This window comes from Salvelinus namaycush, chromosome 36, assembly GCF_016432855.1.
Source record: "Salvelinus namaycush isolate Seneca chromosome 36, SaNama_1.0, whole genome shotgun sequence".
In the NCBI taxonomy this organism is placed as follows: Eukaryota; Metazoa; Chordata; class Actinopteri; order Salmoniformes; family Salmonidae; genus Salvelinus; species Salvelinus namaycush.
The window spans coordinates 13,341,007-13,354,660 of NC_052342.1; the positions used below are offsets into that span (position 1 = coordinate 13,341,007).

General features: G+C 42.4%; 1 protein-coding gene across 1 annotated transcript in view; it reads left to right on the top strand.

Moving 5' to 3' along the window:
- Positions 1–13,654, top strand: part of LOC120030237 (phospholipid-transporting ATPase ABCA1-like) — a 218,291-nt gene that overhangs the window by 185,811 nt on the left and 18,826 nt on the right. The window contains exons 42-45 of the mRNA XM_038975583.1: positions 281–422; positions 1,409–1,543; positions 5,167–5,270; positions 8,612–8,704. Coding sequence (XP_038831511.1) covers positions 281–422; positions 1,409–1,543; positions 5,167–5,270; positions 8,612–8,704 — 474 coding nt within the window. The remainder of the gene's footprint in view (positions 1–280; positions 423–1,408; positions 1,544–5,166; positions 5,271–8,611; positions 8,705–13,654) is intronic.

The following is a 13,654-nucleotide window of genomic DNA, read 5'->3' on the forward strand; positions in this document are numbered from 1 at the left end:
TAAAATGTAAATGTAGTATAATGGTAATATTTTCTCTCTGAAAATGACAGTATCACCCAGGTGTTGTTTTTGAAAAGGGGAATTATTTGAATCAGTTGGTGGATGGAAGACAGTACCTACTGAATAGGGATGATGGTGACGACAGTTGGATCACTCATCTTCATTATCACTATCTTCATCATGAACATTGTGTTATTGTTGACAATGTCGATGATGTTGACGAGTTATCCTAATCATTACAGTATGTGTCTGAATATATGTTCCATGATGCTCCTCACAGCATACGGACAGAGATGAGGGACGTTCACCAGAACATGGGCTACTGCCCGCAGTTTGACGCCCTCAATGACCTTCTCACCGGACGAGAGCACCTGGAGTTCTACGCCAGACTACGAGGCGTACCGGAGGAAGAAGTCCCCATGGTAATATTTCCCCTTGTCTGACCTGAATGATATCATTTCCTATTCCTGTATGACGCAACACCATTTGATTTCTATGGTCATACAGTTGTCATGATGACGGACGAGAACAAAGAACTTCATGTCCTTTCAGACATTTCTTCCCCCACATACAATACCTGCACTTCCAACCGTAAAAGAAAGTGCAAACATAGACAGCACACTGCACTTGGTCAAAGTGATGAGTAACCTCTGAAGTAGAAGACCTATGTAATACAAAAGGTTCTGGTTAGAGGAGCTGGCCACGGGTAATTCCTTTACATTATTCACCAGCATGCTTAGCAGTGTGGCCGCCCCACCATGGGCCCCCAGTTTCTCCACGGCCCCCTCAGCAACAATAAGATCAAAAGAAAGTTGGCTGGTCAACTTGCCAGTGGCCTCAGCCTCAGGCCCAGGCGCCCAGGCCTTTGATCTCACACTACTAGGCCAAGGGACCCAGTTTCTCTGGGCTCTGTTCCGTTGGGTCTGCTGAGTTGTGCTTTGTGGTGGCCATTTTGGCTCCAGGGAGAGCCCCGGGGAGCTGGTGTCATTTCCACATCATTAGTCCACCAACATGTCAATATAGGGAGTAAATGAATGTCTGGATGGTTGGAATGAAAACATGCCTGCATACAATACATTTGGTTGGGGGTACCTGAGGATAGGGATTGGAGAATCGCTAGGGGGATGAATACAGGTTAAGTTCCTGCTGGCTAGTGCTATTTTTTAGCTTGTGATGTGGCCCAGAAACCCACAGTGCAGGATATCAGCCTTGAAAAAGGTCCTGTGGCGATGCCAACCATCATGCATGCATATGTCTCATGCCAGGGGAAAGGAAGGGAGGGAGGGTGTGAGAGCAGAATGCCAGCACTAGACAGCCCAAACCAAAGTGGATTGTTGTGCTACTGTCACAGAAATACAATTTGTAATTATATATTTAAATGTTTTCTCGGTTGTGTTTTTGTTATTAGGTGGCAGAGTGGGGCATCCAGAAGCTAGGCCTGGTCAAATACTCAAACAAGTCAGCCGGTACCTACAGTGGAGGGAACAAACGCAAGCTCTCCACCGCCATGGCTTTGATTGGCTGTCCTCCTGTGGTCTTCCTGGTAAGATGATTGGCTCAGTCCAAAACACAGCCTTATTATTGCCCTATGACAATGTTATGAACACCTTTTGAGATCATTGATATGACACTATTGATATGGCTCTATGATAAATGCCTACTAGCTGTATTAACACTTTAATAAGATATTTTACAGATCACATCCAATTTTATGGTTCAATTTATGTTACTGAAGTTTGTCCTGAGCAGTGATTAAACTTTCAGTGAGGGCAGAAAAAAATGTATTAAACATTTTCTTCATCTTTTTTCGGGGTGCAAAAATATCACTTTTGAACTCGAAAATGCTTTAGCCAACTAAGACTAGATTGGATTCCACTTTGGTTCCTTGTACAGCAAAGAGGAGAGAGAACCAATTAGAGGATGTATGCCTGCTTGACAACATAACAAATCCTGGATACAACTTAGAAAGTGTTAATGAATTTCCTTGAGGATTATAAGTCAATTACTAGTAGATGAAAAAAAAGGGGCTGTATTTCAGTCTGGTCGCCATCCGGTCACGTTTTAATTAATTTTTCAGAGTCCACCCAATCTCGTTTGGAAATTTAAAGCATACGTAATGCTGTTTGCAGGAATTAAAGCCTTATACTGGGATTGATTTGAACAGGGAGAGTCGTGGCTATATGCTAGCTAAGCGTTTCTCACAGAAAGAAAATGGCATCTTAATTAAAGTGTGTTCCTTACCTTATTATGTAAAGCAGGCTGGCCATGGAGAGGGTTGAAAAAGTATTATAATGGCATAGCCTCATTAGGAGGGACCAACTTTGGGACCTGACAAGTCACTTAAAAATCTTACTGATTCCATGAAAATACAATCACTAAAATATTGCGACCACACGCCTGATTAGGCAAATGTAATGTTTACTGTTATACCACTAAACTATGAATTAATTCATCCATCCATCCGACCCACCCATTAATTAATTAATGAATTCAGCAAGTCAGTCAGTCATGACACAGGAAATCAGTCAGGTCCCTTCACTATCTGTAATGCTGTTTAATGTTATACGTACAGTACTAGTCAAAAGTTTGGACACACCTGCTCATTCAAGGGTTTTTCTACATTGTAGAATACTAGTGAAGACATCAAAACTATGAAATAACTCATGGAATCATGTAGTAACCAAAAAAGTGTTAAATAAATCAAAGATATTTTAGATTCTTTGAAGTAGCCACCCTTTTCCTTGATGACAGCTTTGCACACTCTTGTCATTTTCTCAACCAGCTTCATGAGGAATGCTTTTCCAACAGTCTTGAAGGAGTTCCCACATATGCAGAGCTTTTGTTGGCTGCTTTTCCTTCACTCTGCGGTCCAACTCATCCCAAACCATCTCATTTGGGTTGAGGTTGGATGATTGTGGAGGCCAGGTCATCTGATGCAGCACTCTTTTACTCTCCTTCTTAGTCAAATAGCCCTTACACAGCCTGGAGGTGTGTTTTGGGTCAATGTCCTGTTGAAAAACAAATGAGCGCAAACCAGATCGGATGGCGTATCTCTGCAGAATGCTGTGGTAGCCATGCTGGTTAAGTGTGCCTTGAATTCTAAATAAATCACAGACAGTGTCACCAGCAAGCACCCCACACCATCACACCACCACCTCCATGCTTCACGGTGGGAACCACACTTGCGGAGATCATACTTTCACTTACTCTGCATCTCACAAGACACAGCGGTTGGAACAAAAATCTCAAATTTGGACTCATCAGACCAAAGGACAGATTCCCGCCAGTCTAATGATCACTGCTTGTGTTTCTTGGCCCAAGCAAATCTTTTCTTCTTATTGGTGTCCTTTAGTAGTGGTTTCTTTGTGGCAATTCGACCATGAAGTCCTGATTCATGCAGTCTCCTCTGAACAGTTGATGTTGAGATGTCTGTTACTTGAACTCCGAGAAACATTTATTTGGGCTACAATCTGAGGCTGGTAACTCTAATGAACTTATCCTCTGCAGCAGAGGTACCGCTGCATCTTCCTTTCCTGTGGCTGTCCTCATGAGAGCTAGTTTCATCATAGCGGTTGATGGTTTTTGCAACTGCACTTAAAGACCCTTTTAAAGTTTTTAAAATGTTCCGTATTGACTGACCTTCATGTCTTAAAGTAATGATGGACTGTTGTTTCTCTTTGCTTATTTGAGCTGTTCTTGCCATAATATGGACAACACAAGTGATTGGCTCAAACACATTAAGGAGGAAGAAATTCCACAAATTAACTTTTAACAAGGCACACCTGTTAATTGAAATGCATTTCAGGTGACTACTTCATGAAGCAGGTTGAGAGAATGCCAAGAGTGTGCAAAGCTGTCATCAAGCCGAAGAGTGGCTGCTTTGAAGAATCTCAACAAAACAAATGATTTGTTTAACACTTTTTTGGTTACTACATGATTCCATATGTGTTATTTCATAGTTTTGATGTCTTCACTATTATTCTACAATGTAGAAAATAGTACAAATAAAGAAAAACCCTGGAATGCGTAGGTGTGTCCAAACTTTTGACTGGTAATGTATGTACATCATGTAGCTTACCTACCTACACAATATCCTCTATTTCGTATTCCAACACAGTGCAGATGCTAGTGTTCATTCAGACAGATAGTTCACTTGCAGTTGTTTGGTAGCCCTGGCTCGTAACTTTGAGACAGACGGATAATGTAGTGTTAGAGTGAGTTTCCATTTGTGTGGCAGGTAGAACACTGAGTCTTGCTTGGTTGCCTTAAGGCACCTCCATGTCGGCTTTGCACTGGGACACCGTCAGCATGGTGATGGAGATCCCTGGTGGGATTTGGGGGATTCTGGCAGTGTAGGAGCGAGGCTGGAGCACAGGCAATGGACTGAGTCCTGTCTCTCTCTAATCGTCCATGGACAGACTAGCCCGGGGAGAGAGAAAGGGAATGGGGAATGAGAAAGTGTGTGCGCCCGCGCATATTGCATTCACAATGTCTGTAAGAGAGAAGTCCCCTGGGATTTTGTTTGGCTGGGTCTAAAAGTGCTTGATGCCCTCGGCTCTCCCCATGTAGCTTCCTCAATTCCAAAGCTCCTCTACACTGCTTTGATTCCACTGGTTAGTGTTGGTAGCAGAAGCCTTTGAAACATTAAGTGTGCTTTCATGTCTAAATGTAGTCCTCTTCCAACTGGAAGGGGCATATCAGTCTAGTGTCAGCAGCATAATGCTGTGAGATGTCAAAGTTTGGGGCTATAGGGATATGAGACCTTTGGAACACATTCTGAGGGTTAAAGGCCCAATCTGTAATTTCAACAGCCTGACCATGCCATTAAGAATCAATTTTATATTATTAATCACAATCACTATTGACTAAAATAAAATATTACAGATTTAGCATTTAAAGGGATAATTCACTCAAAATAAATATTTGAATATTGTTTGGGATTGTACTAATAGACTAATGAACAAAATACCAAAATATATATTTTTTAATGGACAATCCTTTTAAGCTTAGAACATCTGTCTATGGATCTGGAACATTTAAGTAAGATTGAGATCATTTGAATGGAGAATAAGAGTAGAGATGTGAAATGATGTGATAACATTGGGATAACGTAGAACATAATGGAGGTCAAACGTTGACGGAACGCTTTTTGGCCCGTTACTGTAGGATGAGCCAACGACAGGGATGGACCCCAAAGCCAGACGCTTCCTGTGGGACTGCATCCTGAGTGTCATCAAAGAGGGACGCTCAGTCATCCTAACATCACACAGGTATGTTCTCTTACTGTTTTAAGGCACCTCTCAAGTTAGATTTGGGAGTGTGACTCTAATTTGCAACTTCCTGTTTTACAATTGGTTCTGGTTCGCAAGTTTGAAAACATTATTAAAACATTAGCAATACAACCTTTATTCATGTCCTTGCAACGTATGTTTTTTTTGGATTATGATAAGTTAACAAAGCAGTACTAAAGTAATTCAGGCATTTCTAAGCAGTGTCATTCAAAAACCATGAGGAAATAAAAATTTCCTTAAAGTTCATATGTTGGTCCTTTAAAGCTCTGGGATCTGAGTTCAGAGTTAATATGTGCAAATGTATGTATACACAATTATAGTGAATGGGCCAGGTGGAGTGGATAATGGTGCAATTACCAATACGACACACTGTAACTCAAACTAAGAAATCCAGGAAATAAAAACAAACAACGAGAAGGATAGTACTTCACTACACTCATGTTTATTCATGACTCCATTGTGTTCTCTCTCCAAACTGCAATATTGTTTTTAAATCTTTAACTTCTTATGGAAGCGGGTGATACGAAAAACGTTGTGTACAGTTTAGTTTGTGAATCCATTATCACCATTCCATATTGTGTTATTTTTCTGAGAAACAAAATACATTTGTTGTATTAGTGATAGCTGGTACACAGCTGTTGCGTCCAATCGTCCATATTGCAACCAGGTGCTTTTGTTGGTCAAGTGGAGCATTTGCCAGGTTTTACATTATCATAATACTAATTGCTCCATCCCTCAGCAAGAAATGAATCGGGCTGCATCCAAAATGGCAGCTGAAACACAAAACAAAAATGTACAGATGTTCGACTCCGCTCCCTCTAATTAAGCTAGGGCTGTCAAAGGAGATGTCCTAAAATGATCACCAGAGCCCGGGAGCCAACCATCCTGCTCTCTGGACCTGAACCAGGCATGAAAAATTACACCCTCATCTCATGTCCCCCCCCCCGCCTCCGAACTAACAGCGTGAAGCGAATCCCAGCTAAAATAATTATTCAGCTAAAAGTTGTCCATTTGCTGCAGTATTTACCACAAAGCTGACGAAATGTGGATGCAGCATGCATATTTCAAAGACAGGCCAGATGTGACAGAACTTGAATATTGGTCATGAATTTTACGGGCAGTGTATTCCAATAAGATCCTTCTTACTGTGTGGAATACAGTCGACTTTATTCTGATAACTTTCATGGAAATATGTACAATATATAAACAAATAAGCCTTGATTAGGCAGTCAGCATTCTCAAACACACTTTCCCACAGATGACTCAATTGTTTGGAATGTTCTTAGGCATTGCTATGGGCCTACAGGAACAGTATGTGCGACCCACCACCTGGATTCGGTCCTATGTAGCAACATTATACCGGTGTTTTTTATATTGGATAAAAGTAGAGACTCAGAGATGGTATATCATACTCTGCATTTGAGGAACAATAAGAAATTGAAAGTTGATAAACTTGTAACCACACTTTTGATGAAATGGCCCTTGAATGTTTTGGTACACCTACTGGAGAGCTCTTTTTTTGTCTACACCCATTCAGCATCGTTCACATCCTCTTAAGCCTTAGCCCCACCCATCTCTTTAAGGATTCATGTGAGGCCATGTGCTAAAAAGAGTGAGTAGTGTAGTAAACAACCAAAGATTTCAAGACTAAAAGTGGTAAAAGTAGTACCCTACAATTAGGAAAAACTCTAGGTAAAAATACACTTTAGTCTTTGGCCTATATCGTAACCTGACTTTTGTACAGGTCGTGTTGTTCTTCACAGTGTTGTTCTTCTCTGGTAAACACACACTATTCAAATAAATTCTAAGTTGATTTGTCACATGCACAGGATGCAGTAGGTTTCGACGGTATAGTGAAACGGTTACTTGCATATTATAGTAGCAATATCAAAAACAGTGTGTCCAGATATAAATATTGTATAATTATTAGACAATGCTTACCCAGACACACTTGTCTAAATTAATGGGTTATGTGAAAAAATGCTATAACCACCCCGCAGCCACATCTAGCTAAGTGGATGGGTCACTATTGTCTAGACATGTACACATGTTCATGAAATACTTTAGATGGCCGTAATCACCCCCAGACACACCTGGCTAACTTGATGGGTCATGTAATCATCTTGCGAATTGGAGTCTTTTCTTTAGACATGTAGCTAGCTAGCTAAACATTGAACTGGCATGATCCCAACTCATACTACTACCAATACAAATGGATTGTCATAGCTATAGTATGAATCTGTAGGTAGCTAAAGCTAACCAACTAGGTTCAATGGTAGCTAGCTAGCTAACATTAGGCTATAACTAGCAATGCAAATGGTTTTCTGATTCGAATAAAATTACTACACAGATCATACACATAATGTTAGCTAGTGAGCCAGCAACAGTACACTTTAACTTGCAATGAAGACAACATTCTGACAAAATTAGAAACGTATAATATCTGAAAATGTAGTTGGACTCTTACCTGTATACATGGATGAACGCTTCACGGCAGACTGGAACCATTTAACTCCATTTTGGTTTGTAGCTGCATCTTGTTTGGCCAGCGTTGTCAAGTCACTCCTGTTCACATTGACCGTGGCATGTGCAGAAAGTAGCCCACCACAACTTTTTCCAATTGATCTGTCGAGAGCGCCTGCTAAATTCAGGGCATCAAAGATGTTGAGAAAAGTTGTAAAACTTTTGTAGTTCTCGATGGCTAACTTTATATCTATTAAAAAAATCTGCGGTAGAAAGGATTATCAACACAAACTGAGCAGCTCATGTTATAGACAGAAGTATGCGACATGGCAGACCAATCCAAACTCATCTCCTGGCATGTCCAGCCTATCCAATATCTCAGCCAATCATGGCTAGCAGGAAGGTTCCTCCTTTTTCCTGGCTAAACCAGCTAGGCTTGTAATTTAACAATTGTATTAGTATTTACAGATGGAATACAAGTTTGTTATTAAGGCACAGGAAAGGTCACATGTTCCAGAAGGCATTTCTACCAACAACATAAAAACTTATTTGGATGATAAAAATGAAAAAAAGACGTTCCTGTGAAGTAGTGACATGCGACATACACCTAGCTTCCTGAAACGGGTCACATATGGCATGTTACTAGTCAGCCCTATGGGTACAGAAAGGACATTGGGTGTCAATTGAATAAAGCAGCATGGGATGGAGAACAACCAAACCAGAAAAATAATCTTACTGACTTGTTTTGTTTCTGCAAGTCTTTTGACTTAACGTTTGTGTAGAGTAGAAAAATGGTGCCATATAGTACACAATTGAACCTTTCTCTCTCTCTACCTCTCTCCCTTTGTCTCTTACAGCATGGAGGAGTGTGAGGCCCTGTGCACGCGCATGGCCATCATGGTGAATGGACAGTTCAAGTGTCTGGGCAGCATCCAGCATCTTAAGAGCAGGTGAGGCCTTGACAGCGGCACTAACAGCTTGGCCACAGCCTTAATGCTCTTAATGGGAAAATTCCAATGCAATGTACATCGAGTGAACAACCTCAATTTGTCAGGGCATAGACACTACAAGGTGTCGAAAGCCTTCCACAGGGATGCTGGCCCATGTTGACTCCAATGCTTACCAGAGTTGTGTCTAGTTACCATGCCCCGTTCAAAAGGTACTTAAATCTTTTGTCTTGACCATTCACCCTCTGAATGGCACACATACGCCATCCATATCTCAATTGTCTCAAGGCTTCAAAATCCCTGTCTCCTCCAATTCATCTACTCTGATTTGAAGTGTATTTAAAAAGTGACATCAATAAGGGATCATACCTTTCATCTGGATTCACCTGGTCAGTCTGTCATGGAAAGAGCAGGTGTTCTTATTGTTTTGTGCACTCAGTGTTTAACAACTTATACTGAAGCCCTGCGAAATGAGTGACATACAGAAACGCTATTGATCTTTAGCCTTAGGTGCACTCACATGTACAGTATATAGGCATGATGCTATCTAAGGTTGGTCTGTATTCTATATATTTTTTATTTAACCTTTATTTAACTAGGCAAGTCGGTTAATTAAGAACAATTTCTTATTTACAATGACGGCCTACCCGGGCGTCGCTGGGCCATTTGTGCGTCGCCCTATGGGACTCCCAATCACAGCCAGATGTGATACAGCCTGGAATCGAACAAAGGACTGTAGTGACGCCTCTTGCACTGAGATGCAGTGCCTTAGACCGCTGCGCCACTCGGGAGCCCATTATATTATCAACTGGTTACCAACGTAATTAGAGCAGTAAAAATAATTGTTTTGTCATACGTGTGATATACGGTCTGATATACCACGACGGTCAGCCAATCAGCATTCAGGGCTCGAACCACCCAGTTTATAATGACTCATACATCATCAGTGTTTCTCAAAATCAGAGGTGATTATTTCTTGGTGATTATTTCTCAATAACATCATGGACATTTGGTCTAGCCTTAATGGAGCAAGCCACCCTCTCCGTCTCTTAGCTGTGACATGAGTGTGTCCTCATTTTGCAGTCTTTGGGAAATCTGGGATTGATATGTCCATTCTTTTCCCTCCAATGTATGCGTTCAGTTGCCATGAACACTGTGATAAGCAACATTTTGAAATGTATTTTGAATTGAATAAACTTTATTCAATGCAACATGGTGAAGTAAACATATATTAGCCTACAATTCCATAGAGTGCATTAGCATTAGTCTTGATGTATTATGTTAATAGCGCATGTTGGGTTTTTTTCACCTTTAATGATGTTGTATTAAACAACTATTGCTATTATAGTATTTTACAGTACAGGGTTAGAGTTAGGGTTATATCTATGTAAATAACACACCTTGGTTTTTCCCCTCATTCACTTATTGAATTGAATGACTAAGCATCGTCCGGGTTAGGGAAAAGTTTGGCCGGGGTAGGCCGTCATTATAAAATAAGAATTTGTTCTTAACTGAATTGCCTAGTTAAAGGTTAAATAAATAAATAATGTTTATGAACATGCATCCATATTACTGTAAACCAGGGTTCCCAAACTAAGTTTCCTGGGGGGGTCATGGGACCATTTTTGTTTTTACCCCTTTTTCGCCCCAATTTCGTGGTATCCAATTGGTAGTTACAGTCTTGTCCCATCGCTGCAACTCCCATACGGACTCGGGAGAGGCTAAGGTCAAGAGCCATGCGTCCTCCGAAACATGACCCTGCCAAGCCGCACTGCTTCTTGACACACTGCTCGCTTAACCCGGATGCACCGTACACCTGGCGACCGTGTCAGCGTGCATACGCCCGGCCCACCACAGGAGTCGCTAGAGAACGATGGGACAAGGACATCCCGGCCGGCCAAACTCTCCCCTAACCCAGACGACGCTGGGACAATTGTGCGACGGCTCATGCGTCTCCCGGTCGCGGCCGGCTGCAACATAGCCCGGGATCGAACCCGGGTCTGTAGTGACGCGTCAAGCTCTGCGATGCAGGCCAAACAAATTCACAATTGTTTAAACAAATCTATAACGGCACATTTTGTCGTGATGCTTTATCCTAGAAACAAAATGCCCGATATCTTCTTCTCTATGACATTCAGAAGCTGAACTAAACATTCTAAACTCAGGACTTAGCTTGGGAAGCAATGTTTTGCAACGTGTGAGTGTCACTATTATTTATCTATTCACTTTCTGTAAAAAAGAATATGTATAAATAAATTAAGGTTTCATATAAATTCTAATAATAATTTTTAAAAATGCAGATTAATATTCGGGAAATCGTGTCTCGACTATTTTCCCTATTCATTATTATTATTATTAAAAAGCCTATCTAAAAGATGTCAATAGTCTTGGTAAGCTACGTAGACTTGCAGGAAATTAGTTTCAAAACAACAAAATGTTCGTAGGTCGCTCAAATGAAGACTGTTAGTGGTGTATTTAATAAACAATAACACAAAAGGTTGAGGAACCCCTGGTCTACACCACAAGATTTTTTTGGGGTGAAAATAAATCCTTCTTTGACTCTTCCATCTTTACCCGTCCTGTAATGGCCTTTATACATGCCTCTTAACACATTTAGTCAGGCTCCATCTCCAATCTCCCCCTGACCTTAAACCCGGCACTTAAGTATGCTCTCTGATATTCACCTGACATTTTCACAAGGCCAACCCCCTTTTGGGCCAACTCACATGTGGTGATGAGGGTGGCAGTGGTGGGGGTGGGGCCATCCATTATGTTGGGCTGGGGGGGGTTGGCATTATTATAGCAGTATCGTGTGATCTTCTAGGAGGACATTACAGACTAAAGGGACGAGGGGGGGGTGGCGGGGCGATCCATTTTACAAGTCAGAGAGTGGGGAGAGGACGAGTATGGGTGGAAGCGGATGGGGGAATGTATGCCTATGTTAGGTCTGATGCTGAAATGAGCAACGGGTGTCAAGGATATTTCCCATCAAGAGGGTTGATGTCATATCATCTCTGTAGCCGTTAAATCAGAGAAAAGGGAGAGAGAGGGAAGAATATAGAGAAGGAGAGAGTGAGAGAGAGGAAGAAAGCGATGGGCTTACCTGTCCCTCCCAGCTGTTGGTGTAATTGACAGATCCTCGGTGTCAATGACTTCCTGTCCTCAGGGACAACGAGGCCGCCCTAAATAATTTGAGAGACACTGTATAGTTACGGGATGAGGGAAAAGGTAGGCGCTGAATGGGTTAACCCGTGCTCTAGTCTACTGTATAGTCTATGCTGTCAGCCACAGCCAATCAATCACTAATTTCTCTCACGTCATAGACCTAAGCAGGGGGGGAAAATAGATAAACGATACATGTGCATTGACAGTTTTTTTGTAAGTAATTTTAGGTCACATTAGTTTTTTTGGGTGTGGCTGTTGAAATGCTATCGCTCAGTTCTTGCGACACAGTGAATAATTTCTAATTAAGCGTCGCTATCTCTTTCTCGGCTCATGTAATTCATGTTTCATGAGGTGTGGGCCCCGTTAATGACTCGCCGATAGTTTTCCTTTCCACTCTTGCCTCTGCCGCACGCGCCCATGAAATGTGTCCCCAAAGCGGGCGCGGGGGGGAGGGTCGCAGGCAGAGAAACGGGACAGGGAGGGAGGGTGGTAGCAGAGCGTTTGATCGACCATCTTTAAAGTCAAGCTGTGCAAACCACTCGGCAATGTAATCTATCCACATTTACCTGTGGAAGCATGGCATCGCTTTTCTTCTGCTTGTTTATGTAAATGGCCCGGCCATGCTGTGAGGGAGGGGTGTGTTTATGCAACATCTCACTATTACCCAAGTTGTTGCAGATTAGGAGACGGGAAGACTTCCATCAGCGTGTGACTGGAGGGGGTCGAGGCAGGTGGCGAGCTGCTGTCACGCAGTGGTATTAACGACTGACCTGCGTGATGGGCGGGGCTTCTTCCCCTCCCCCCCATCACGGGTGAGAAAGAGTATGGAATCTCTCCACAGGATGCCTCTCACATTTTGACTCCGTGTTGTGTGCGTAATACATGCTAGTCCACCTTCTTCCTCTCCATCTTCTCGTCACCCCACCCGCACTCATCCTCCTCCTCCAAAACTTCTCGTTACATTACCTTTATATATTAATCCTCCTGCTGCCTCGCTCTCTTTTTATCTCTCTCGCTCTACTTCCCTCCGCCCTCTCGCTCAGTTGGTGATGGAGCATCAACCCACCCTTGTTTGTGCTGCCCCCTTCAGGCCACACCGATGACCTGTCTTCCCACCTTCTCATTGGAGCTGCCTGGCTGGCAGCCTCATTGTTTTAACAACACGCCCGTGTATATCAATCAGGTCCAAAAAGAAGCAAAAATATCACCATTCAAATCAGAGAGAGACTTCTTAAAACAGTTAGGGGACGGATAATGTTTTAAGAGGACGCCCTCCATTATCTGGGTTCGTGATTGTTTTGTCCCTCTCTACCCACCTGCCCCACGACCACGTCGGCTCTGTTGCATTTCCAATCAATCATTCGTCGGAGGAGGAGGAGAGAATTTATGAAAGCCAAAAAGAGAACCGGGGAGATAAATAAGTGGCTGTAAATATACTTTTTACAATCCAGGAGCGTCGGATCCAGTTGAGTCCCAGGTGTTTAGTAGAGTGAAATGAAGTGCACGGCAGTAAAAGACCTTCCATAGCTCCCATATAAGCTGGTCAGGGGAAGGGAGAAGGACACGGGAAGCTGGTGTTCTTTTCCTGTGACTGACATCATTCATATTTAGTATTTTATTAGGATCCCCAATTAGCCGCTGCCGAAGCAGCAGCGACTCTTCCTGGGTTCCAAACAGGAAATGAAAACTTAACATTCATATGTCTGGAGAATAAGGGTTTATGCGGCTAGCAGGAGCTATATTTCGCTCCATCTCAATGTTTTTTCCTCCGTCCTTACTGAGAGACCC